This window comes from Quercus lobata, chromosome 5 (assembly GCF_001633185.2).
Source record: "Quercus lobata isolate SW786 chromosome 5, ValleyOak3.0 Primary Assembly, whole genome shotgun sequence".
NCBI classification, from domain to species: Eukaryota; Viridiplantae; Streptophyta; class Magnoliopsida; order Fagales; family Fagaceae; genus Quercus; species Quercus lobata.
The window spans coordinates 68,132,139-68,160,010 of NC_044908.1; the positions used below are offsets into that span (position 1 = coordinate 68,132,139).

The 27,872-nt window shown below is 32.9% G+C and overlaps 3 protein-coding genes and 1 long non-coding RNA gene across 5 annotated transcripts; 1 reads left to right on the forward strand and 3 right to left on the reverse strand.

The window, feature by feature from the left end:
- Nucleotides 1-1,602: 1,602 nt before the first annotated feature.
- On the reverse strand, nt 1,603-5,525 carry LOC115992059 (microtubule-associated protein 70-5). Its single transcript, XM_031116102.1, has 11 exons — nt 5,184-5,525; nt 4,614-4,699; nt 4,319-4,384; nt 4,059-4,229; nt 3,779-3,949; nt 3,540-3,695; nt 3,267-3,413; nt 2,922-2,993; nt 2,281-2,838; nt 2,046-2,194; nt 1,603-1,898 (listed from the first exon to the last, which is right to left on the reverse strand). The coding sequence occupies exons 1-11, from the start codon at nt 5,281-5,283 to the stop codon at nt 1,880-1,882; spliced, it is 1,695 nt and encodes a 564-aa protein (XP_030971962.1). The 5' UTR covers nt 5,284-5,525; the 3' UTR covers nt 1,603-1,879.
- Nucleotides 5,526-10,236: 4,711 nt separating this feature from the next.
- On the reverse strand, nt 10,237-13,287 carry LOC115989091. 2 transcript variants are annotated; one of them, XR_004091772.1, is made up of 4 exons: nt 13,023-13,287; nt 11,270-11,337; nt 10,778-11,137; nt 10,237-10,691 (listed from the first exon to the last, which is right to left on the reverse strand). It is a non-coding gene; the product is annotated as an uncharacterized LOC115989091 (long non-coding RNA). The 2 variants fall into 2 exon arrangements; XR_004091771.1 differs by lacking the exons at nt 10,237-10,691; nt 10,778-11,137; nt 11,270-11,337 and adding an exon at nt 11,884-12,414 and having other exon boundaries at nt 13,023-13,265.
- A 6,592-nt stretch (nt 13,288-19,879) lies between these two features.
- On the reverse strand, nt 19,880-21,138 carry LOC115988569 (two-pore potassium channel 1-like). Its single transcript, XM_031112138.1, has 2 exons — nt 20,249-21,138; nt 19,880-20,050 (listed from the first exon to the last, which is right to left on the reverse strand). The coding sequence occupies exons 1-2, from the start codon at nt 21,136-21,138 to the stop codon at nt 19,900-19,902; spliced, it is 1,041 nt and encodes a 346-aa protein (XP_030967998.1). The 3' UTR covers nt 19,880-19,899.
- Nucleotides 21,139-24,450: 3,312 nt separating this feature from the next.
- On the forward strand, nt 24,451-27,662 carry LOC115992045 (putative protein FAR1-RELATED SEQUENCE 10). The gene is made up of 4 exons (XM_031116086.1): nt 24,451-24,571; nt 24,980-26,060; nt 26,147-26,590; nt 26,689-27,662. The coding sequence occupies exons 2-4, from the start codon at nt 25,041-25,043 to the stop codon at nt 27,298-27,300; spliced, it is 2,076 nt and encodes a 691-aa protein (XP_030971946.1). The 5' UTR covers nt 24,451-24,571; nt 24,980-25,040; the 3' UTR covers nt 27,301-27,662.
- Nucleotides 27,663-27,872: the final 210 nt, after the last annotated feature.

The following is a 27,872-nucleotide window of genomic DNA, read 5'->3' on the forward strand; positions in this document are numbered from 1 at the left end:
CAGCCTAATTACCCATGGATGTCATCAAAAACGGCCAACCACAAAACTGGCAAGAGAAGGACAATAAAGATTGTAGTGACTAAGGAACAGTTTCAGTTTCTGTTAGGAAGCACAAAGAAGTTCCTATCTGAAGAAATTTCAGTCAGATCTTTGGGGGGCTTTCAAGTAGGAGAAGGGTGTCAGAAATGGCAGCCATCCTTAGCTACCATTCCTGAGGTATATTAGCATCCTCCTCATTTGGAATAGATCCATATGATAGTTCAGATTAGATATTACAAATCTAAAGGTGTATCTAAGGTTATGTTATTTAAAATTTTAAATGACATGGAACTCTGTACATTGTCAAATTCAGGAAACACGATCTTAACTGCTCTATTTCAAGTGAAATAGAGATGAGTGATAGGACAACTTCTGGTATCTTTCTTCCTTTTTCTAACTAGTTGTGCCATAACCATTTCACCATGGAAATTGTATATATAGTATGTAACTATATATTTCAATCAAGCAATGGTGAAGAGACAGCAGTTTGGGATTCTCAAACTTTTCAATGTATTCCTTCTTTTTGTTCTAGCAATGTAGGGAAAATTTTCAGTGTAGGATGTAGAATATGTTTATGACAGTTGTAATTTCTGTCTACAATTTGCTACAGTTGTTTCAAGCCATGACAGTCATGTAAAATGTGTTTTCCTACCAAGTCAATTACAACAGTTGTATATGACTTGTGGCTTGTGGTAACTAATGACATTTTGCAGTTGTTTCTTGCTACGATTGTTGTACGGATTGCTTTCCATCCTATCTAGTTACGAAAGCCAAAGGACTTGTCATTATAGAGTAATAAGTGACAGTAGTATATCTCACTAGAATTCTGCAAAAGTATTAGTTTCACAATAGATGTGTATATTACATAGTTCAAAAGAATCTTGTAATCATTTAGTATCTTTGTATTAATTTCACACTTCCATGATTTTGTGGCACCCATGCTCTTATGCTGAAGAGTTGCTTTAGCAACTTCAGAGGCCAGCCAAACTCTAGCTTTGTTACCTAAATTCTTGGAATGAATATTTTCTGACTCTGGGTAAGTTTAATGCCATAGTTTTTTGATGAATGTTTAATGCCATAGTTACCATAACAGAAGACATGTTTGTTGTGGAGCATGCAGGTATGTAGCAAATGCCATATAAAAAATTTCAGGAAGACTAAAATCCAGTGAGAGTATTTAGTTTCATAAAAGGTTATAAAATGTATGCTTTCACGTACTTTGTTATAAGGATTGGGTTTCCCAATGTGTTTTGTTGATACATAATATCTTCATGTTAGAAACTTCAGCATCTTGTCAAGATTTCCCATTTAGGCTCACATAACTTTCTTGAAAGCCTGATTTTTATTTATGTCAAATGATTTCTCATTTCCCAAATTTATCATACCGTCACAGTTTTCAATTATGTTTCAAATTCAAAATGATTTTGTCATTGAGTCCTGGCTCAAATGGCAGTTCCTCTTTCCACAAGAACATTTGGAAGGTAAGGTCATGAGTTCAAAAACTCATTATGTGTGTAAGTCATTAATAATTAAAAAAAAAAATCAGCTCCATTTCGGACCATAAAAAAAAGGCAGTTGAAAGTTCATTTCCTTCTTACTATTCACAAGTATGGACGCAAAACCATATTGGATACAATTTACACAATATCAAACAGTAGACAAAACAAATCTAACACATCACAAAGTCAATTCCCCCCATTCCAATCAGACCTTTATTTCTTCTAACTATCTTGGTTAAACTTCGTTTGTGTATCTACATTTGAAATCACACAAAGTGGCTGATGAGTCAAATGATTTCAGATTTCCTGATAATTTCAACTTTCTCCAATGTAGGGAATATTCACAATGCTTTTGTTACCCTGCAGCAATTGGAAACCACAAGAAGTTTAATATTTGACAGCCAAAGTTAATGCAAAATTCATCTTTAAATCATCTAGGACTTTCAATGCATTAGGCTAAATTAGTAATAGCTGTACCAAGAATGCTCAGTAAACAGAGGAAAAAACCTTGTAGATGAGTTTGCATGTCTATTCTTTCTATTATCATCCACCTTCATTAATGCAGCTTCCTTTTCTCTAGCTGCTGCTTCTCTCTTCATTTTCTTGGACTCTACTTCGATGGCTTTTGTCAATGCATCAACCTTCTTTATGAGCACCTGCATGGAATTTTACCACATGCAATCAATACTCTCTGAGAGTGAGAGCGAGAGAGAGAGAGAGAGCATAGTTTCTTATACATTACCTTTATTTCTTCATCTTTAGTATTCAAAGTACTTTCCTTCACATCACAAAGCTTCCTTAAGTTGATGACTTCCTTTTGAAGTCTATCATACAGCAATCCTGAGACCACATCTTCATTACTTCCTTTGTTTTGTGGATCTTCATCGCCTCCACTTTTGGATTTTCTTTCTGGTGAGGCTGTTGTTTCATCATTATCTGTGTTCTCATTTTCATTGCTATCAACAACTTTACTTCTAGATGCCCATATACTTTTTTTCAGCATATTTTCACCTGAAGCATATTTCTTTTTCAAGTTATTTGCTTGTTTGAGCTCTAGAGTAACATTGGCTGTTTCATTTTCTACAATGGGGTTTTGCAATGGAGAGCTTATACTGACAGTAGAAGCCCTTGGCTGGGATGTAGACCTCTTTCTTAGTCCACCATTGCTTGTCAAAAAGCCAAATATGTTGCTGGACTTTTCTGTTTTTGGGGACTTACAGAATCTGTTAGGGTTGACTGAGAAACTCGAGGAATCCTTCAAACCTTCTTCAATTATTTTAAGTCTCAGCTTTAATTTATCCTGAATTAAATTCACATTAGTACAGATATTTTACTGATTTAAGAGATCAAAAGAAAAAACAAGATAGGAAATTATATGTTCACCTTAAGTTGTGCTTCTGCCTTAGCTGTTCTCTCTGATATGGCTAGTTTGTCTCTCAGTCGCTGCATCTCTGCCTACATTTGCAAGGTATGATTAATCAAACAGAAAATATATGTAACAAATGCCTTCTTCTGTATATTTACTTGAGTTCTAACATTAACATTGCTTTTCTTGTTTATACTTCAATGATCTTTTTTGTTCTTGTTTTTAAATATCTTTGATCTTGTATGGATTTAGCTAGCTAATTAAAACTGCAGAACCAGTCCCACATTCACATTAAGAGTATGTTTAAAGTGGAAAATGTTTAAAAAATTGGGCTTCCTATAATTTTATGGGAAGGAAAATACCTGCAGAATTCTTCTCTCTTCCAACCATTGCTTGACAGGCATTACTTTGTCATTTTCATCTTTCCACTCATTAGCCACCACAGTTGCAACTCTGTTTGCTGAAACTTTGACTCTTGCTAGCTCCCTTTCCAGTGTCCTCTTTTCCTCCTGAGAAGTTGCACAAAACCATGATTAGAAATTTGAACAAAATCGAAAAAATCGAAATCATCAGAAGACTTGGTAAATAAATTTTCAGTGGAACACTTGAAATCACCACATATCCATGAAACATACATGCAATTCTTCTATCTGCCGCCGGTAGTCACGTATAGAATTAGCAGCAGCCCCACCTGCTAGAATAGCCTCCTCAAGTTCTTGAATGGTTTGGCTCAGCTTTTCAACCTCTAAAACCTTTTGGCGATTGGTTTTCTCAAGAATTCTGTTCTCCTCCTGCATGTGTTACGTATAAACTGAGTTAATTACCCAAACTTCATTATCTTGATCAGAGTAAAGCATCTGATGCAAAATCATGCCTGGCAAATCTCTATCTGTCTCTTCAATTCATAGTTTTGATTTTGAACCTCCTCTACTATTAAAGCCCTTTCTAGAGCACTTCTCAAAATTCTCTCTGCTTCAAGCAGGGCAGATTCTTTTGACTTAGTGAGACGTTCCAGAGCCTTTTTATCCTCCTGCATTGCTGCAATCTGAAAAGGCCAAGAGTGAAGGAAAAATGTAAGTATTGTGAGCTATCAACAAAGTTGGTATATTGCATTAGTTTCTAAAAGCAATTTCCTTATAAATTTCATCACCTACCTCATTCTTGTACATCTTGATTTCAGCCTCAAGAGGAGCAATGACTGATTCTATAGGAAGAGAATCATCCTCTTTTTGGTTTGCATACACCCTTCTTAGTGTTGCTTCAGCAGCATACTGTGCTGCCAATGCATCTTTCTTCTCACTTGTTAGTTTCTTGACTTCAAGATTCTGCATTTCATCAGATTTTGACACAATGAAGTATCTCACATTTAAACACACCATAATTCCAAACAGTATTTAGTGACTGCTAAATATACCTTATGGTCAAGAAAATTTTCAGTGACTCGGAGTTTCTCTTCCATTTTATCAACTTCATTTTTGAGCTGGAAAAAATTAATGAAATTCAAACAGAATTTTAGTAGTGAAAATTTGTAAAAAAATAGTTTCTTCCTACAAAACCAAAAACTTCCAGTGTACTTAGTACTACAAAATTTTGGTCCTGAAATGTGAAATAATAGCACAGATTAACATATTACTCGCATGTCTGTCCTGTTAATGTGCACAAATGTGTGGAAATTGAGTGCCAATGTTTGCATATGCTTTTTTGATTACCTCTTCTACAGCCTTATCCTTCAAAGCTTCAGTGGCTCTCAATGCCTTGATTTCACCTTGTGCAGCCCCCAACTCCCTATCCTTCTCTGAACATTCAAATCATGAAATGCCTAAGATCTTTTTATTCTTTAAAGAAAAAAGGAAATCATGCTTTGAGGTGGTTATATACTCCATAAGCTAAATAAATTGGAAATAAGCTTTGAAAACGAGCCCTTAGAATAGCATAAAATAGTTAAAAAAAAATAACTAAGAGAGATACAAAGAGAACAGCAAGAATTTATTAGTAATGACATAGTTCAACTCTAAAAAGTAAAAACTCATGGGGAAAAGAAGAAACTTGTACATGTAGTACAGGCAGCATCACACGAACCACAACACTGGTCCTTAATACGTATGAACTCTAGGATAACATAGAACTAAATCAGAAAGCAGAACTAAGATAGACCCAAAAACCTTAACATCCAATTCAATGATCCTATTGAACTCACTGTAGCAATGGACACATTAACAAGTTTAATGTCGTGCTAGGCAGCGTGTGTGTGTGTGTGTTTGTTTTGAAAAGAGAGAAACCTTTGAGTAGGTTCTGGAGGCGATTGAGCTCTAACACAAGAGGGTCTGGGTGAGAAAGAGAGAGCTCATCACATGCAACTTGTTCTTCATAGCTCACCATTTTTGGTTTTGGGTTTTTTTTTTTTTTTTTTTGGGTGCTTGGAAGTTCAAGGAATTCAAAAATCAAGTACAAGAATAAGAACAAAGAAGTGGGTTTTAAAGGGTTTTAATGGGTGATTGAATGACGGACTTTATCTGAGGAAGAGTCATATATTTCAAGGAAATTGACCGCAAAGAGAAGGATGGCTTTCCCTTGCTGTGAAGCAAAAAATTGAAAGGCACATTTCATGACTTATAAGCCGGCCTAGCCGGCTGTTTTTGCTCCTCTCTTCCCTCCTCTTTACAGTAACGGTTACTTCTTCCTCGTAATCATTTTTATTTTGAACCTCACTATCTTAAACTAATCCACAACCTATAGATATTCTCTCTTCCAAATATATATATATATATAAAATTCATAGCTTTTCAATGGTTCTAAGCGATGATGACTCTATCCTAGTGCAAGCTGCATATAAATTAATGTATTAAATTACAATTTTATATAGGAACAAACAAATGTGAAATGCTTAATTATCTAGTCTATGTGGTGGGTGATAGTGTATTTGATGGTTTAGAATATTTATCTTTTTATGTTTAATTGTAAATATGATTTCATATTATTTCAAATTTTAAATGGTGTGACATATAAATGCCTTTTAAAATTTGTAATATCTAATTTGAATAATGAAATTGATTAATTTGAACTTTTGAAATGATTTTCCAATTTAATTTTTATATTATATAAAAAGTAAAAGGCCATTATATTTGATTATTTAAGAATAGATATGCCCATTTACATTGTTGAAGAGAAGGATCAAAGGGATAGGGATGAGTTGGTTACATGTGTTGCAACTTGAGTTGCAAACTAATATGTGATTAGATAAATAAAACTCAAATAAGTGAAAAATTAAAACAAGAAAGATAGAATAAAAACCATTAGAATATCTAATCTTCCCATTAAAAATATAGTTTAAAATTACTACTAATTTTACTACAAAAAACTTACAAATTGACACATTAATAATATAATAGTAAAAAACATTTTCAAATAATTTTTTGAAGGTGATTCTCTTGTGATTGACTGATTTCATCGGCACTCACCAGAAAAATCCCCCCTACCCAGATCATCAATAGCCTCGATTGTCTACGAAATCATCTACCTCTCGCATGAGTTTCGTCAATTTGAGGTCTTACATAACCAAAAGAAAGGAAACCAATCAGGCCATCATGTTACTTGAATTGAGGAGAGCTCTTGTTTCTTAGAACACACTCTTTCAAACGATGTAATCCCCATTCATTCAACTTAATGAAATTGCAGTTTTACTATAATAAAAAATACAGTATATAATAGTAAATAAAAATTTCAAATAATTTTTCGTCTTGCTTTTAAAGTTGACACATAAGTTTTTTTTTTTTTTTTTTTGAGACTCAATCACTTAACATATAAATTAATTTGTAAAAGTAAAATTGGTAGTATTCCTATCATCAATAATAAAATCACCAAAAAAAGAAAAAGAGAATAAAATCCGTGAGATAAACATGCATTTTGTTTTTGTCCTTATCTTGATGAAAGTGGTTGATGATAGGTCTAGTTCTATTATTATTATTATTTATGTGTTAAAGACTTTAATTACATAATAATGTATATCCAATATCATAGGAAAATTCATTTCCTTCGCTAGAGTCCTTTGCAAATGATAAGAAGGAACTGTGTTGGGTCTGGTCATTATCTGATTATATTGATGGAAAGCTCTTGTTTTGGAGTAACTCAATTGCTCCTCTCTTCCCTCCTCTTTACAGTAACGGTTACTTCTTCCTCGTAATCATTTTTATTTTGAACCTCACTATCTTAAACTAATCCACAACCTATAGATATTCTCTCTTCCAAATATATATATATATATAAAATTCATAGCTTTTCAATGGTTCTAAGCGATGATGACTCTATCCTAGTGCAAGCTGCATATAAATTAATGTATTAAATTACAATTTTATATAGGAACAAACAAATGTGAAATGCTTAATTATCTAGTCTATGTGGTGGGTGATAGTGTATTTGATGGTTTAGAATATTTATCTTTTTATGTTTAATTGTAAATATGATTTCATATTATTTCAAATTTTAAATGGTGTGACATATAAATGCCTTTTAAAATTTGTAATATCTAATTTGAATAATGAAATTGATTAATTTGAACTTTTGAAATGATTTTCCAATTTAATTTTTATATTATATAAAAAGTAAAAGGCCATTATATTTGATTATTTAAGAATAGATATGCCCATTTACATTGTTGAAGAGAAGGATCAAAGGGATAGGGATGAGTTGGTTACATGTGTTGCAACTTGAGTTGCAAACTAATATGTGATTAGATAAATAAAACTCAAATAAGTGAAAAATTAAAACAAGAAAGATAGAATAAAAACCATTAGAATATCTAATCTTCCCATTAAAAATATAGTTTAAAATTACTACTAATTTTACTACAAAAAACTTACAAATTGACACATTAATAATATAATAGTAAAAAACATTTTCAAATAATTTTTTGAAGGTGATTCTCTTGTGATTGACTGATTTCATCGGCACTCACCAGAAAAATCCCCCCTACCCAGATCATCAATAGCCTCGATTGTCTACGAAATCATCTACCTCTCGCATGAGTTTCGTCAATTTGAGGTCTTACATAACCAAAGGAAAGGAAACCAATCAGGCCATCATGTTACTTGAATTGAGGAGAGCTCTTGTTTCTTAGAACACACTCTTTCAAACGATGTAATCCCCATTCATTCAACTTAATGAAATTGCAGTTTTACTATAATAAAAAATACAGTATATAATAGTAAATAAAAATTTCAAATAATTTTTCGTCTTGCTTTTAAAGTTGACACATAAGTTTTTTTTTTTTTTTTTTTGAGACTCAATCACTTAACATATAAATTAATTTGTAAAATTAAAATTGGTAGTATTCCTATCATCAATAATAAAATCACCAAAAAAAGAAAAAGAGAATAAAATCCGTGAGATAAACATGCATTTTGTTTTTGTCCTTATCTTGATGAAAGTGGTTGATGATAGGTCTAGTTCTATTATTATTATTATTTATGTGTTAAAGACTTTAATTACATAATAATGTATATCCAATATCATAGGAAAATCCATTTCCTTCGCTAGAGTCCTTTGCAAATGATAAGAAGGAACTGTGTTGGGTCTGGTCATTATCTGATTATATTGATGGAAAGCTCTTGTTTTGGAGTAACTCAATTGCTTAAGCGCAAAATCAGTCTTTAAAGGGCTATGGTTTTCTACTTAGTGGAAGTCACTCAAACAATTTTTTGAATGAAAACTAAGAAAATGAGGTATTTGATGACCTCTTTATTGAAAGGGACCAACTAAAAGTGGCTTGAAAGAACAACATATTCACTAGTGTAGATAGAGCCATTCATCTTTGCTTAAAAGCATTATTGTATATACGAAAATTATATGAAGCTCCAGCAGCATTTGGACACTTAGCCATTTGGCAAATTCTTTTTTAGGGTATATGTTGGTGTGGCTGTTTGATTAGACGACAAAGGGAGAACATCACCACCCCTCACCAACACCAAGTAACCCTTTATAATAGTGAAAAATAAAAAAGCCAAAACCAAACCCCCAATACAACCAAAATAGTCAAAAGGGTTCTTGATTATTTTAAGCTTTGGGGATATATATGTTAATTATTTCTTGATTAAATTTCTGACCAAAGTAGCTGTGAAAGTGATGTGAAAGTGGGATCAAGCTAAGCCTTGAGTTGTTCTGTTTATTTTCTGTTCCTTATTGGTTTGGTTTGAGTAGGTAGATTGAAATAACTGTTTTTAGAGTATTTTTAATGATGTCATATATAGAATGTGTTAGAGTCCTCAAAAGGGTGTCTCCCCCAGGTGTACATTTTGTGGAATGGTTGAGATGGAGGGACCATTGATCATCTAAAAGGTTCATAGAAGGATTATAATTTAAAAAAGAAAGGCATCATTGTATTTTACTCTATTAGGTTTTCATAGACTCAAACTTTTGCTAATTTAATTGGCAATTGCAGCTGGTTATAGAGCCCTGAACTAGGACCTTCCTTCTTCTCAAAAAAAAAAAAAAAAAGAAAAAAAGAAAAAGAAAAAGAAAAGAAAATTAGGACCTTCCATGTCTTGTATGGTAAATTCAAATGAATAATTTGGGAGCCAATGTACCAAAAGCAAGGGTGGAGCCAAAAATTTTAAAAATATTTTAATACTATATATATATTTAACATTTTAATTATTAGCCTACAAAAATGGGACTTGACACCCCCAAATATTTGAGCTAGTCCAATGATACTCTTAAAAAAATTGTCCAATTGATCTAGTAATTATAGAAATTTTTTTTCTCACATTCATTTTTTATTGTAAAATGTGTTCTTGTGTTGTTAAAGTTTTGGATCATTCATGTCTTTAAATACTTCATTAGTTCAATTGAAATTTTTTTTCTCACTTTGATAGACAATTTGGTAATTTATATTAAAAATGAAAACTTAAAGGATTCCCTACGAAGGATACTAAGTTATATGTGTATAGATATATATGTTTGTACATGTTTATGAAAATTTGTATAAGATAATAAATTAGTATCATAAGTTGGCCCCCCAAACAAAAATTTCTAACTATGCCCCTGACCACAAGTCATCAAAATCGCATTTATGTTGAACTTCTTGTTGAATTCTAATTTGGCCACCAAAAAAAAAAAAATGGAAATTATTTGCTTAAGTGTTTAAACCAATTATTTGCATAAGCAATTTAACAAAAGCAATTTATTTGCTCAAGTGTTTAAACCTATATTTGGCCATGAAACCGGTGAACTAATTTAAGAAGCTTCTATGAAGCTATGCCTAGGTCAAATTAGTTCATAGGTCTTTTTCATTTTCCATAAAACAAGAACAACAACAACAGTAAAGCAACAACTATAATGTGGAAAAAGACAATATTGAAGTAAACAACGCTTCGAATCTTAAGACGACAGAGAATCCCAATTAAAAGGGTAAACCAAACTTTACCCTTTGTAGCAATTCAATGAACAAAGAACAATGATGAAAGTAAATTTAAATCTCAGAATCCTTTGGATTGGCCCAAAAAAATTCTGTCTCTGGCCATTGGTCTCTCCAGGTCTCAGTCTCCCAAAACATTTCAAGTTGGGCTGGTGGATTTTATATCTGTCCAACTTGTGGAGGGGCTAACTTAAGCCCATACTATCTTTATTACCCAATTGGCCTGGGCTTGTTCATTCCAATTGAGTTATAAGAATAGGTAGTTAATTGTATTTAGGTCCTATGCTTCTTCCATAGTTCCATTGAAAAGCCATGGTGGGCTTTTATTGTCCACTGTCCAATCAAGCCCAATTAGATATCCCAGCAACTTCCAATGTGCCTATAAAAGTTATAGCAAGTAGTAACTAGCAACTATTCAGCAAAAAGAAGGAAAAAAAAAAAAGTATTAGTAACTAGTAATTATACCATGATTTTCCTTATTGACTGCAATGGATTGAGATCATCATTCCAAATATAAAATTAATTTCATGGGACAGAAGAATCTATTTGGCTGCACATCTGAAGAGAATTTTGGCTATTATCTTAACCGACCAGAGTTACACTTTCTCCTTTGTAACAAAAAATCAATAATGTCCTACAAGGCTTTTATTATATTATCCCTTGACTAGAATCTACCAATGGCATGGGAAAGAGAAACTGTTTGCTTTCCAGAAACCCTTGAAGAAGTTATCCTTTTTGGCTTTTCATTAGACAAAGTGCAAAAGAAGAATCAATTTTGCCAAGATAACTCTCCATGTATTCTTCTTTGATCAACTAATTCTTTTCCTGGATTCCATAAATACAAAGGAGAAAAAAAAGTTATTCCTTTCCTAACTTCTAATATTCATTTAAATTGAAAAATGATCATTTGAAAATGGACAAGGCAGCCAAGCAATCAAATAAATAAAGAATCTTTACCAAAACATTCCATTAGATCCATTGCAATGACTAATCTGCCCTTCCAAATTTCTGACTTGCAGTTGTCCCTAGGCAATCAATGTTGACAAATTAACTAGAGTAAAAACTAGGCATAAAAAGGTTTTTATTTTTATATGTTATTAATGAGTGAGTTTTTGGCTAAGGAAAGGGGGTTGGATTGATTTAAACAAGTAACTTCTGTTACATGAGGCATGATCATTGAGGACTCGAACCAACTGTACTGCTTTCTGACTCTCCCTTGTGTGTGTGTTTCTAAAAGAATACTAAAATCATGATCTGATTGCATTTGCTGCCCCCTTACAAATTGGTCTAACTTATAATGACATTAGTTTGACAATCTTTTATGGTTTTACTAGTTTAACCATGTGATCCTTTGCCATGAGCAGTACTACATGCACAATATTTTTCACAACAAATTTCTCGTCACCACAATGGTTGTGAAAAATTGGAGGGGGGGGGGGGGTGGTGGAATTTGTGACTCTAGACTAGAGTCTAGAGACTTATTGGTTTGGCATATCAATTTGTAAATCAAAGAATAATTAGTTAAATTAAGGGGGGACACTTTGGGAAACCATGTGTACTATGAAAATAAGTAGAGGCCAAGCAAACTATAAAATTATTGAAACCATCATTTCCAGCATAGAACCTTAGGAAGAGATATATATATATATATAGATAACCATATTCCTCAACAGAGAACCTCAAGAAAGGATATATAATCACAATCTCTCTCTCTCTCTGTGGGGTTATAGTTATAATCCAAGAAGCCATGGAAATCCCAGATAAGCTTCTGCAGTACAGATATCATTTAACCATAGCAGCCATTGTTCCATTAGTTCTTTCCTTACTATTGTATGCAGCTCCTCGGCTTCTCACCATCCTGGCCTACTTTTGGCCTCTCTTTGCATCGACAGCAGTTTTGTTGATGGCATTAATAGCCTTTGGTGGTCTATCCCAGTTTTCGAATGAAGCTCATGGTGAAAAAGCAGGCGCAGGAATTCTAGATTATGTCGGAGGACAGCCAGAACATAGTTAAGAGCCTCAAAATCATGTGTAAACTTATGAGGTTCAGATATAGATTTAGTATCCATTGATCAATGACCTCATTTTCTTTGTAACATTGTCTGCAAGAAAAGAAATTTCAAATTCCCACCTTGTTTTCCCCCCCTAAATCTTAAAGTGACTTGGATGACAGTGACAATGTAAATTCTGGTAATAATAAATGAAAGACAGTTTGGTTCTCTATGTACATGACCAACTTTTATGGCCTGAGAAATTTACTTTGTGACACCATTTCTTTTATCATTTTTGTTGTATACTTTTAATGGATTGATTGGGTTGTTGTGATGGGCTCCTAGTTTTGAGAAGAACTTAATATAGGAATTAAATCATAGGAAGAATTCTGGTGGGCAAGAAGTTGGTGTCTCAAGTTTCAATCATTGATCTCAAAAAATTGTCCTTTGAGACTGCGAATCAATGTCAGGGCAATTGCCTAAGGCCCCCAAGTGGAAGGGGGCCCCAAAATTTTAGAAAAGAACCAACCGGGTAGTAGAGGATTTAGTTTCAAAAATAATCTGGCACATCCTTTTAACCAAAAAAACAAAAATTTTAGTAAATCCTATTAAACATTGATTCTAAACAAAATCATTGACCAGATAAACTACAAATCCGGTCTAAGAGATTAACCACAAATCAAAACAAATAAATCCACTCAAAACCCTAAAAATTTTACCTTTCTCTCTAGTCTCTGCTCTCCGCCTCTCTCTAGTCTCCAGTCTCCACCGTTCAGTCTGTTCTCATCTGCTCAACAGACAACAGCTCAAGGCTCAAGCAAGGCAGCTAGCTTGAAGCTCCTCCGCCTCCGCCTGGACCGCCTCAGCCTCTCTCTGATTCTCTGCTCTCCGCCCCTCTCAAGTCTCACCGTATCAGGTTCTGAGGTTCAGGAATGAGGTATAAAATTATAAATATTTGTTAAGAACTTAAGATAACTTTGTTTATTTGGGCCCTCCTAAATTTTTGTTATGTTGTGCTTAATTTTTTTTAAATTTATATAGGTTGAGATGGTTAAAAACTTGATTGTTTAATGAAATTACAACAATATTTTTTATATAAATCAAGTTCTATTTCTCATTTACTTTACATTTGAAAGTTAGTTTTTATTTTAGTCTTTATAAATATATTGTTTGATTAGAAATGTCTACTAGAAAATATGCATCGAGATATGAAAAACTTAAAAAAAAAAAAATTAATTGAGTCTCAAAAAGGATCAATGGATAAATTTATTATTAGTAATAAACAAAATATAACACAAAATTTAGATGAAAATATCACAAATGAGTAAGAAATTCACTAAAATAATTTAGAAGAAAATGATGTTCAATTTTGCAATACAACAAATCTTCATAATGAACTTCAAAATAATTTAGAAGAAAATGAAAATAATGATGAAAAATATAATATAAAAATATTAAATAAACATTAATTTAATTAATATATAAAAAAAATACCCCATTTTTAGTTCTCGCCTTATGCTCCAAAATGTCTAGGGCCGCCCCTGTTTCCCTCTCATCCTTTCTCTACCTCAACCCACATCACACCGTGCTCCATGGCTGACCACCAAACTCTCCTTCTAAACCTCCATGACCGGAGTTTTTCAAACTCATCACCTCCAACCACGCACCATTGCCGAAACTCAGCCAAAATCAAATCGCAACAAAAACCCAGAAGCCCACTAAATCACAAATCAAATCACACCCATCGAAATCAAAGCACAAAACCCATAAAACAACCAAAATCACAAAATAAAAATACTGAAAGTGAACCCACCGTTAAAAAAATATATATTGGTTTTGTTATTATATTTTAGAAGAAGAATCATCTTGTTGAACTAATTTTAGATCCAAATTAATCAAACACATACCACAAGTAAGAATGATAGACTGAAAGCAAAAAAAAAAAAAAAAAAATGGTATTTTTCAGAAAAGTGTTTTAAAAAAATAGAAAGGGTAAGCAAAATATAAAAACTATTTGTTTCATAATCTCAAATAAATAAATAAATAACCAAAAATTACACACTATAATCCGGTGAAGTCTCGTGAGCCACAATTTCACCTAAGAGGATCGTTTAAGTTGAGAGGAAGAGATTTTCATAGTCTTTGGCTCAGCAGCACAATCTTCGATTTTCTTTCTTGACGTAGCTTTCGCTCACTCCTCTTCTGTTAGCCTAGACGACATATAAAGAGAAATAAATGGAAGAAGAACAAAGTATCACGTAAAAAAGAAGAAAAGAAAAATTGTGAGAGAAGAAAGACGGACTGAGATCAGGTGCACTGTTGTAGGTATTTTTTTTACATTTTTTACTCTTTTTTTTTTTTTTTAACTTTTTAACTCCCTTTTAATATATTTTATTTAATGGTTGAGATTGACAGTTGTTTTTTCAACTTTTAATCTCAGTTATTAATTACAATTGCATCAGAGTAATTCACCTGAATCTAAAAAAGACAAAGAGACCTACACATATACATACACATACAAATACACATACATATACACATACACATACATAAACACGCATAAATACATATACATACACATAAACATATATAAATATAAGCACGTATAAACACATACATATATACATATATAAGCACACATATACATACACATACAAATACACATAAACATACATACACATACACATAAATATACATATATATATATATATATATATATATATATATATAAACATAAACACATACTGTAACGCCCCAAAATCATAAGTATTAAAAGTCTATTTGATCTGAATAATCCATAAAAAAATATTAAATAAAAGAAACTAGCAACCTTAAATCTCATCACAAGAGTCAGAGCTCTAATTCACCAAATACAAAACATCCTCAAAATAATTCTCCAATACATTGTTTAATGCCATAAATTAATAATAAAAATCCTCAATTCTACAAAAATAGTTCATAACTTCCGTCTCCCAAGAATTTCTACTCCAGTAATCCCTCTAATGTATCTGTAATGGGAAAATAAAGGGGGGGTGAGATAACTCAATAAGTGAAATTCACTAACATTGGGGTGTGGGAACAAACCTTTCAAATAAATAATTCTTTTAACAGATTCACAACTTATAACTCACCAATATTTTGTCATCAACTATTTCATGTAAAAGAAAATAATATCTTTATATTGTAAACCATCATAATATATATATTGATACCATCACATAAACAATTTCCTAGACTTTTCTCGTGGTCAACGTTTATGCCCCGTTGACAGGGTTGTGCTGTCCCCTTTTTGGGACTGGAACCTCCTTTCATCCCATTTCTTAAAGATGGCTCCTTTGAAACCTAAAGGTACACTCCCTTGCTAAGGAGCTTCTTTTTGGATCCTCAATAGTATGCTCCCTTGCTAAGGAGCTATCAAATGTGCACTATCCCCTTTTTGGGACCGTCTCTTGCTAAGGACTAGCTGCAGCATGATTGTCTCTTACTAAGGACTAAATACCATACTGAGCTTCTAATCACGACTTGCCATAGGTTTTCAAAACATATTCAATATGCTCACAAAATAATCCATTCATACTTCTCAAAATATAAAGACATATACACACATACAAGTTTAAATAAAATTAGGTTGTCCCACAAGTTTTTCATAAAATGAATAGCCAATGTGCACATCAAACATTTGTAAAATATTTATTTATATATAGAATATCAACATATTCTTTCATATAAAATAGTTTAATAATTAACACTGTTTTGGGAAAACCCCCAAAATTAGTAAACATCACTTACCTCTTAGTTGCAAAAATAAAGGAAATCAACCTCCCTTGAGTCACAACAATTCAGTAGAATTAGAACCTAGCAATACCAAAAATAGGTTCATCAATACACAATTTCCCACTTCAAAATTTATTTTCACACTTAAACGGTTTTATCCTAAACAATATTAATATATCCAAAATCCTCCATCTATTCACTTAACTATCAAATTTACTATTGGAAGCCACGTATTGTCTTAATTTGTTGCTTAGCATTCCTTCTTGATGCCACTAGATGTCCATTGATTCTAACCATTATGTATATAACTATATATATTCAACTTAACATTGAAGGCCACGCGAGATTGCTTTAATCCATCAATCTAGTGCTAGAATGCTCTCTTGATGCCGCTAGGCATCTACTGACCTTAATATTACATATATATATATATATATATATATATATATATATATATTAAACCAAAGTGAAAGCTACGTAAACAGTCAAGCTTGGACCATGCTTAGTAGGGAATAGCATGGCAATACTTGAGGTAGCATGTGTAGCATGGCAAACGGTCAGAGTTTATTTATTATTCTTAGTTTTTCAGCCGCAATGTTGGACTTAGAACTACTAGATCAGTGCAGCTATGTAAACAATTGCTAATATAATATTGAAATCATCACTCCAAGGACCCAAAATCTATTACACGTTGAACTAGTGTGAATGCAAAATAATCGGTCAACAATTGTGGCTTAGTGTGAATGCAATAACATAAGCATTCTTTTCACTTTAACATGGTGACCAAGTCTACATTTATTACTCTATTTGGCTCAATTTCAAGTCTGTATCTCTGCCTGACATATTGACCAAGTCTTTATTTAATATAATACAATTATAGGAAACCCTTTTCTATTAGTATAATGATAGTCTAGGTTCCAATCAATTGCAAGCTATTGACCATACAAACTTTTTAAATCTTGAGCTTGAGAAAAATCATACCTGAAGACTCCCACCAACGCCACAGTGGAGAAAGGCAGATATTCAATTGTCGGCTGAAGCAAAAAGAAATCCCATCAGAAAAACACGTGTGACCTAAAAGGAAAAAGGCTAAGGTTTTCAAGGCCCATATATGTACTTATGTCACCTCACTTGGGCTTCATATTCCATAGAATTTATCTTCTTTTTAATACATTAGGCCCAAATTTATTTAATCCATTTTAATTATAGGCCTCCATTAAAAATTAACGTATAGTCATTTAATTGGTATCAAATTATGGGGTGTTACACATACACATAAATACGTATAAGCTCACATAAACATAAACATACACACACATAAATTTAAATATAAACATAAACATACATAAAAACTCGATTTAGCACACCAAAATAACTAACGAAATTATTTGAGGATTGGTGTTAGTTTGCAATTTTTTCCAATTTATATGAGGGTTTAATTTTTCTCAGTCTGTATGTTTGTTTATATCTATGTATGTTTATGTTAATGTGTGTGTATTTATGTGTATGTGTGTTTATGTTTGGTTGTTTTTGTTTATGCGTGTTTATGTGTATGTGTGTTTATGTTTATTTGTTTTGTGTATGTTTGTTTGTGTTTGTGTTCATGTATGTTTATGTGTATGTGTGTTTATATTTATATTTATATTTATAAATATAAACATACATAAACATACACACATATATAAACATGCATAAACATAAATGAACATAAACATAAATACACATGCACATACACATACACACTCATACACATACACATACACATACATAAATATACACACATACATAAACATAAATAAATATAAACATAAACATAAACACATATGTACACACACATAAACATAAACATACACATACACACACATAAACATACACATATACATACACACTCATACACATACAAATACATAAACACATATACACATACACATATTTTTAGTTCTCGTCTTAGACCTCAAAATGTCTAGGGCCGCCCCTGATCAATGTTTCCTTATAGGTCAAGTTCTTATGAGTTGTTTCATGATGAAATGAGTTTACTGATTGCCTTAAGATATCTTAAGTTTCTGTTATGCATACACTGTACATATGATATGCTTCAAGAGAACTTGCATTCCTGCTGGTTTGGTTACCTTGTCTATTACTCTGGAAGTTCCCCTTCTCTAATAATGATCCTTGGGTAAAAGCATGAAAGTGCTTTATCCTATGCCTGTCTTTAAGTAAACCACTTTTGTAATACAAAGTCGCAAATGCCAAAGAAGAGACTTGAGCACTAACCTAACACTTAAGATGCATAGATACGAGTACGGTAATACAATATTTCTTGAAAATCCTAAGGTATGATATGTAGCAGATACACAAATTAATTACTTATTAAATATATTTTTTATATATTGTTATGCATTTACTTTTCATATATTGTTAAGCATATATTAATTTAAGAGCAATAATGGATAATAAAGTGAATTTATGGTCATTAAATGATGGTTTATAGTACAAACCAAGATCCAAAAGAGTAAATAATAGATAACTTCTATCTTTTCTCTCAAAAAAAAAGAAAAAAAAGAAAAGATAATAAGTGTTCTAAATTGAAACCAATATATAAAAAATATAAATAAAAATTCTTACAAGTTTGTGCTATTGCTCATTATCGGGGTTGGGTTACAACGATATCCAAGCAATATCATAGGTATATCCTAGACGTATTGGCACTTTTGTTTTTGTTTTTTTTTTTTTTTTAACACAACTAGGCATGTATCTTAGAGGTATCTAGTACAATATGTATCATAGATACATGCATCCTAACACACACCTCCCTATTGGAGAGAGAGAGAGAGAGATATATATATATATATATATATATATATATATATATATATATTATATTTAAGAAAAAGTGTACTAAGTCATATATAAAGTGAGAAACCATGCAATACCTACAAAGTTCCATGGGATGCAAAACTCATGGATAATCGAGAGAAAAGTTTAAAGACTTAATTTTTCAAGGTTTTCTCAATTATCTTATCATATAAATAACTAGATAGTACCAAGTGAGTTACAAAGTTCTTGGTTATAAATGCATGACTTAATGAGTTGAGAATGAATGATTAATGATATAATATCAAGATGAATTTGAGGTATGCCTAATGAGTATGCATGGAATGAAATCAAGGTGGGATTGATGATATATTAGTGTAATACAATAAGGGTAAACTTAGATACAATATCTTAGATGTAGTATAATGTACATTAGGTTTCTCAATTGAATTCAAATACTTGGGAATTAGCGCATGTTTAGCAATTTTTTAGTGATGCATTCATGCAAGATTACTAATCTTTTGGGCTCAGCCCAACGCAAATGATGCCCATAAAAAATGAAAATTTTGAATGGTATGCTTGTTATTTCCTTGAGTTTCCACAATAATGGTTCTGTAAATTCTGTCGATTCACTGAGTTCTTTTTAATAGATTTTGATTTTGTTTTTCCCTTCCTTTCTTTACCGAATTGCAATAGTACCAGTCGACCATCTCATAGTTCTTTTGCGTTTAGCGTTTTGATTGTTGTTGAGTTTCCATAAGTTAGTTAATATATGAAGTTTAAAGCAGTCTAATCTCCACCAGATTCATCATCTCACGGTTCTGGCAAAAATATGTACTAGTCTTGTCACCAGTTCAATGGATTCATAGTCATTCCTTCTCTAGCAAAGGTACATTTGCACTTAGCTTTCAAATATAGCTACAAAATAAAAGATCTCAACATCTTCAATAGTTATTATACCTTATACAAAGGGGTTAACAGCCAGGATGGTGTTAGTCAGATCTGAACTTAGGATGACTGAGATGACATAAGATCAGATGTTGTCAAAGCTCCGGATTGATCAACATCAAATCTCTTAAATGTCTCTATCACAACTGAAACATCCTCATGGCTAATCTTCCCCATTTCCTCAAGCTTATATATGACAAATTCTGCAACACTGATAACAGAAACCAACAAGACACATAAGAATCACAGGGAAAACTCAGCCAATTAATGAAAACATCATTTACAAGATCATAAAATTTTACATAGAAGGGAATAGGCATTTGTGGTGAAAGAAAGAACCTAAAGTTACTGCTAGTTATTTCTCTTCCTTTATGTTTAATGTGTTCAGCACTACACAAATGACTCTTACCTAACAGCCTTATCATGATCAAGATCTGCTGCCTCAAGATCCGAGGGTGTCAAATTTCGTTTAAGAACCCATTTCACGAATGAGCTTTGCCTTCTTTCAGTGTATAGTTCAGCAAGGTAGAGAAAGAACTGAGCTAAGCAAATGGTACTGCTCAATATCCAGAAAATAGCAAAAATACGACCCCGTTTAGTTGAGAAGCTCTCATCCCCATAACCCAGAGTGGTGATGGTTGAACAGACACAATAGAATGCATCCATAAAATTGAATTCTTCAACTACAAATAAGAAGAGAGTTCCAACTATTATAAGAACAAAAAGAAGGATCCCAGCCATGATAAACTTATATTTAACTTTGTGAGTTTCAACCTCCTTAAGAATCTCAGTTGGACCCTTTTTGCGCATGTAAATGGTTCTAGCTAGAAGGATTTCCTGTTTTTCTACTATATAATCTGCAGCCTGACTAAGAATCAGCCCCACAAGAACCATGCCTGTGAAGACATAAATAGTTGCAAGTAGTTTTGCCAGCATGCTATTTGGCACAAGGTCCCCATATCCAACAGTAGTCATTGTAACAACACAAAAGTAAATGGAATCAAGAATTCCATTTGTTTTTTGACCCTTGATCTGATGCCTGATGAGGAAGAAACAAATGGTGCCTCCACCTAGGTAAGCACCCAACCACATGAACACTTGCTTGAAATTAAATTGTGGTTTCACAGGTATGGATTCAGGATGTAAAGGAAATTCAACTCCATTTTCTTCAGGGCGATTGGTCTCAGCTAAAGAAGCAGTACTACCACGTTGTTGTCTTCTTCTTTGGAGGTCATTCGTCTCCTTATGATGATCTCTAAACTCTGAAAGCAATGATTCATTAGCATCATTACAAGCCATCAGAAAACTAAAGTAAGGTTCATCTGACTGGGAAACCTGCAGAACACAACTGTAAAAGGAGCTGAAATTAGCCATGTGACATAATGTGTCTGAACTCTAACCTTACATAAAATCATTGAGCAGAAGTCATTTTACATTAATTTCTAGTGGTCAGTAGTTAATAACTATAATCATCATTGCTTGCCAAAAATCAATGGATTTAATGTACAAAACTTTTCACTTCCGTAGTAGCTCATAAACAGTGACACTAATTTCTTCCATATGCACTGATGAGAATGAATTATTTTGTTCCTGTACAATTTGCATTGCCATATTCATTGCTGAGCACTTAACTGGAATTCAGTCATTAAAAAAGCAATCATGCTTCTGCCCATTCAATAGCGGTTTGGCAAATTTTTTCCTTGTAAGTGACCCCATGCGATTTTAGCATATAAAATGCACTTGCAGTTAACAACTGCACTTGTTGCCATCTCCGAGAGATTACTGTGCGTGTGGGATGGAGGAATTACACATGCCAAGAGGAATAGTCAAGTACTCAAAGAGCTCAAGACACCTTAGGAGAAAAAAAAACTAATAACATTTACATTTGAATTGAAATTAAGGTAAACATGGTTAGAAGGTTAGCCAACTTGTTCCAAAGGAAATCAAGGAAAACAAACATTATTTATCCTAGTTTTATCATTAATTATCGATTTGAAACACAAAGATCCTGGCTTTTAACTGAATATCCATTATAACTGAATCAAACAACATGCAATTCTTACCATCATATTGGATCCTAACATGTATGACAAATCAACTTTCTCTCGTTAGATATGCAATCAAATAAAATGGCTTCTCAGAAACTATAAATTTGTTTTGAAAAATTAGAAGAAAAAAAAGTTAATAGAAGAAAGAATGAATATGAAGTAATATGCTTTTAGAATATTATATTTCTTAAACTCATAAAAATAAAATGTTATATGTGAAGAAGATAGGCAAACTTAAGCACCATACCAATATGAACATTCACACAAAGAAAGAGAAAAAGGAAAAAGAAATTAGATGAATTAATGTTTATGGAAAGATAGAAACAGAACCCAGAGGGTATTGAAAATTGGAGATTTTGTCTTACACGAGAAAGCCGTTATTGCAAATCAATTGCTCAATTTGAAAGTGATGTTCCTGTAATTTTGCATGACCCACAGAGAACTCAGAAACATAGGACCCGAATGAACTGTCATATACCAGGAAAGTAGTATCAAAGTGATAAAAAAAAAAGGAACCAAGATTCACTCTGATGCTTCCAACTGGCCAGTTTCTCACCACTAATAAGAACCAAACATGGACTTTGACCTCCAACTGTTAAGACCCATATGGCCAATGTCACATACCAGAAAGCATGCTCTAATCTTCTTCTGTTTTTATCTTTTAAAAATATAAAAATAGTATGCTATAATCTAGAATGCCATAAAAGCTAACAAGTAACAATTACTTGAAACTAGGAGCTAATTTTTTTTATTTTATTAGTTTTAAGTGGTTATATCAACTTTGTTAAATTATTCTATTTATTGTCCATGAGATAGTTTGAAAATAGCATGAAGATAGTTTGAAATCCCATGAATCAGTAGTGTGGTCGATAAAACTTGAAATCTTCTAGTTTACTATATATCTTTCAAGTTTATTAAACATTTAAACCCACTACTCACTATTCCAAAATGAACACTAATATTTAATTCTTAATTCAACCCAAAAAGTTGAATGATCACTATTCAGTTGAAAATGGTTTTTTTGGTTTCCTATAGTGTATTCTCAAAACTTTCAACCAAAAACTAATCACTGTTCGAGACGGGTAGACCCTAATGAGGTAAATCGCTGGCCCAGGGCTCAATCCCAATTAAGAAACACATATACACACATGAACATGCCAACTATGATAAAATGTTTGCATTATCTTGTTTTACGGCTATAACTACATACACTATTTGAATAGGAACTTACTAGTAACTAATGGAATGAATAATACAAATATAAATATGATTTGTATTTCGTAGGGTTGACATGGATAGTTCTAAACAAAATGTGAAATCTATGACCCTTATTTGGTCTTTTTAGGTCAGGTCAACTCGTTATGATTTGTAATTTTTTCACATGCAAAATAAAAATAAAATTGAAACTTTTTAATATTGACTTTATCTCATTTTCAACACAAAAAACCAAAGAACAAATAAACAAAAACACTCGTAGAAGGAGTAAATTTTAGTGTTACTAGTTCAACTATTAGCTGGATCATTGGGTCACTAGTTCAACTAGTAGGTTATCGATCAAATTATAGGGTTAAATAAATTTTTTTATTTTACAATAAATATAAGTTTGAGAATTGAAACATAAATATGTAAATTGAAAAAAAAAGAAAAAAAGAAGAAGAAGCATATGCCTAAATTAAACTAGCCATCATAATTCAAAATCAAGGTTCATAATAACAGAGTAGTCTTTTGATAGGATGATAATCTTAGTGGTAGATAGATCGATAGAAAAGAACTTTTTTAAAAATTCTTTAGGTTTTGTTATCTCAAAAAAAAAATATTTAGGTTTTTTCCTCTTTAAATTACCTTACTTAATATCTTTTTATTGGATATGAATTTTAACAAATTCACCATTAGATTACTTCTTCTTCTTCTATTCCCATGCTTGCAAAATTTCTTGAAAATTAAAGATCAATAACTATGTCATCAATAAATTGTTTAAATTGCAAGTTTTTGTAATTTAAAATTGTGCATAAAACATAAGGTTATAAATCATATAATAAATAACATCCGATTGACACAAAAGTTGACATGTATATTAAAAGTGTAAAGAACATGCAACTCAATAGTTAGCATTTTAAAATATGCAGTAATACATATTTTATTGAGTAAGGTTATAGTTTTATACTACAACCAATTTTGTAGATAAATTTTGTCTTTATCATATTATAACATATTAAGCAGTAAAACAAGTCAATAAAGTGGATCTATATATGTAAGTTTACAAATTTCACAAACTCAATCAGGTGATAAAAACTCATTTGGGTTACACGGGCCACTTCAAACCCACCGGGTTTGATTGAGTTTGACATAAACACCTAGACCAATCTAGGTGCCAGGTCACCGGGTTTTCAGTCCGACCAGCTGGGTAGGTCCATGTTTAACAACTATGACCCAAGCCCAATCTGTGGTCTTAAGGCCTTATTTCTCTTTACAGGCCCAATAAAAAGAAAAGGGTCCGGCTCTACATACTACACACTGTGAGAGTTGGAGTTGGAGTTGGACTTCAATTCAGTTTCAGTTTTTTTTTTGTGTCAGAGACTCTGAGTAGTAGGAAAATCCAGAAGTAGAACTGTAGAAGCACTCAACCTGGGGAAGAAAGAAGAAGAAAAACAAGGGCTTAAGCACTTCCCCTCCCTCTCTCACTGGTACAACACTTACCAAGTTTTCTTACACTAACTCATGCTTCAATTACACATTTACTTTGTTTGCTTCTTTCTCAGTGAATTTTCAAACCCTTTGCAGTTTAAAACCCATATTTCTCATGCCATTTGTAGTTCATAAATCTTAGCGTTTCTGGGTATTAGCTCTTTACTTTGTTCTAGCAAAAAGAACCCATTTTTGTTTTACCTTTTAATTTTCTGTTTCTTAGACCATTTGTTGAATTTGTACTACAAGCTAGCTTTTGGGGCTTTGAGTAGCTTTAATTGAAGTTTATGCTTTAATAGTATTAATTTTTTAGTCTGTTGAATATCCTATGCTAGCAAGAATAGACCTTTTATGTTTTATCTTTTGGTTTTCTGTTTCTAATGCCATTTTTGAATTTGTACTGCCAGCTAGCTTTTGGGGCTTTGGGTAACCATAATTGAACTGTATACTTTAGTCCAAGTGTAAGTAATGACATCATTACCGTCGAAAAATATATGGATACGGCGGCAACAGTGCCCATGTGGGGATTGGAAATGTTATGTTTCATATGAGGGTGATGCTGAAGAAACGTCCATAGCATCTCAATTGGTAAAGAATGATATGGTACCATCGGAATCTATGGTTGCTCCTTATGTTGGAATGGTGTTTAAGAGTGATGATGACGCGTTTGAGTATTATGGCAATTTTGCTAGAAAGAATGGATTTTCAATTAGGAAAGAGAGATCAAGACTTAGCCCGCAATTGGGTATTTATAAACGCGACTTTGTTTGTTATCGTTCTGGATTTGCACCTGCAAAGAAAAAGCCTACCGGGGAGCACCATAGGGATAGGAAATCGGTGAGATGTGGATGTGATGCAAAAATGTATTTATCGAAAGAGATAGTTGAAGGTGTTTCTCAGTGGTTTGTTGTACAGTTCAGTAATGTTCATAACCATGAACTTTTGGAAGATGACCAAGTACGCCTCCTTCCAGCTTATCGTAAAATTCACGAGGCAGATCAAGAGCGCATACTGTTACTTTCTAAAGCTGGGTTTCCTATTCATCGTATAGTGAAGGTGCTGGAGTTGGAAAAGGGGATTCAAGGTGGGCATTTACCATTTTTGGAGAGGGATGTCAGAAATTTTGTTCAGAACCGTAAGAAGGTTGTTCAAGAAAATGATGCTTTGCTCACTGAAAAAAGGGAAAATGATACGCTGGAACTGCTGGAGGCATGCAAGGCCACAAAAGAAACAGATGAAGACTTTGTTTATGATTTTTCTGTGGATGAGAATGATAAGGTTGAAAATATTGCTTGGTCCTATGGTGACTCAGTTCATGCATACACCATGTTTGGTGATGTGGTTTATTTTGACACCACTTATCGATCAATCACATATGGAATGCTTTTTGGAGCATGGCTTGGCATTGACAATCATGGTAGAACCATATTCTTTGGTTGTGTCCTGTTACAGGATGAAACATCCCGTTCCTTCTCATGGGCTTTACAGGTTTACTGCTAATATCCTTTATAATGGTTTTAGTTATGTATTCATATATCTTCCCTTGCAATAATTATTTCCCACCTTGAATACAGACTTTTGTCCGTTTCATGAGAGGAAGATGTCCACAAACAATTCTAACTGATTTGGACCCTGGGCTTATAGATGCCATAAGAAGTGAGCTACCAAACACTAAACATGTCACTTCTATATGGAATATTATCTCCAAACTACCAAGTTGGTTATCTCTTCTGCTTGGATCTCGCTATGCAGAATTTAAATCTGAGTTTGATGTGTTATATCATGTGGATACTGTGGATGAATTTGATCTTCGATGGAATCAAATGCTTTCCATGTTTGGACTTGGTTCAGACAAACACATTGCTTTACTCTTTTCTTTCCGGGCATCTTGGGCACTATCCTATATGAGAGGTTACTTTCTTGCTCGAATGGCGACGACAGCATATTCAAAGTCTGTAGATTCATTCTTGAAAGGGGTTTTTAGTGCACAAACATGTTTGCGTAGCTTTTTTGAGCAGGTATATTAGTTAAAAGTTATTTTCCCTATTCTCCTTGCATTTATGTTTTCCCTGTAGTCCATGCACTGATATTGCTTCTCTTGCTTGAACTCTTTCAGGTTGGCATTTCTGCTAACTTTCAAAATCATGCACATGTAGCAATGCAGTATATGCGTATAAAAACATGCATACCCATTGAAGATCATGCACGAAGCATTCTTACGCCTTTTGCCTTCAATGCTTTACAAAATGAGTTGGTGATGACCATGCAGTATGCAACATCTGAGATGGCTAATGGATCATATATTGTACGCCACTTCAAGAAGATGGATGGAGAGCATCTTGTCATATGGATACCAGAAGATGAACAGATCCATTGTTCCTGTAAGGAATTTGAGTCTTCAGGAATTTTGTGCAGACATGCTCTTAAGATACTTATAGTAAAAAACTACTTTCATCTTCCTGATAAATATTTTCTGAGTAGATGGCGCCGAGAAAGTTCTCCAGTTATTTATGAAGATAATTGTACTCAAAATGGTGAGGATGAATGGTTTCAAGAATATCATTGCCTTACTGAAACTCTATTCTCAGAATCATCTATTACAAAGGAGCGTTCTGATTATGTTCGTATTGAACTCACTAAAGAGCTCACAAGGCTCCTTAATGAGGTCAGAAACCTCCCAGAGATTGATGGAGTTGCTATGGATTTGACACTTTCCCCGACTTGTTGATTTGAAGTGAAGGGTTCTATGCATGCTAGCAAATGCAGCTTTATTTTCATCTAATGGAGAGCAAAGAAAGGTGAAAGAAAGTATGAGCAAAAGTTGAAGAAGGTGAAAAAGGGGGGACAAAATGTTAATGGATTCTCATTGACAACTTTCAATCAGAAGAGTTAACATTTTGAGAAGGGTTAACCAGAAGTGTATATTACAATATTTATTGTTGTTCAATAGCCAGCTGTGACTGTGGCTTCCTGGATGAATAATTAGGCTGAAAGAATGCAGATGGGGTCAATAGATATACATAGGAAGGTGTACTTTGTCACATGTCACAATGTTCTTTTAGTAATGAAGCAGAAGCATAGTTTCTATCTTATACTGTTCTTAACTTGGAACAGGTGCATTTCAATAAGTGTTTGCTTGATTTATTAAGGCGTAAGAATGATTTTTCGTTGATACTGCAGCCATGCTGTCTTTTGCTCAACATACTTTTGACGTAAAAGTATCCCTTATGACAAATAAATTGGTCGTGATGGCACAACCTACTCCAAAGCATCTATATATATATACCTTGACTCATGTCT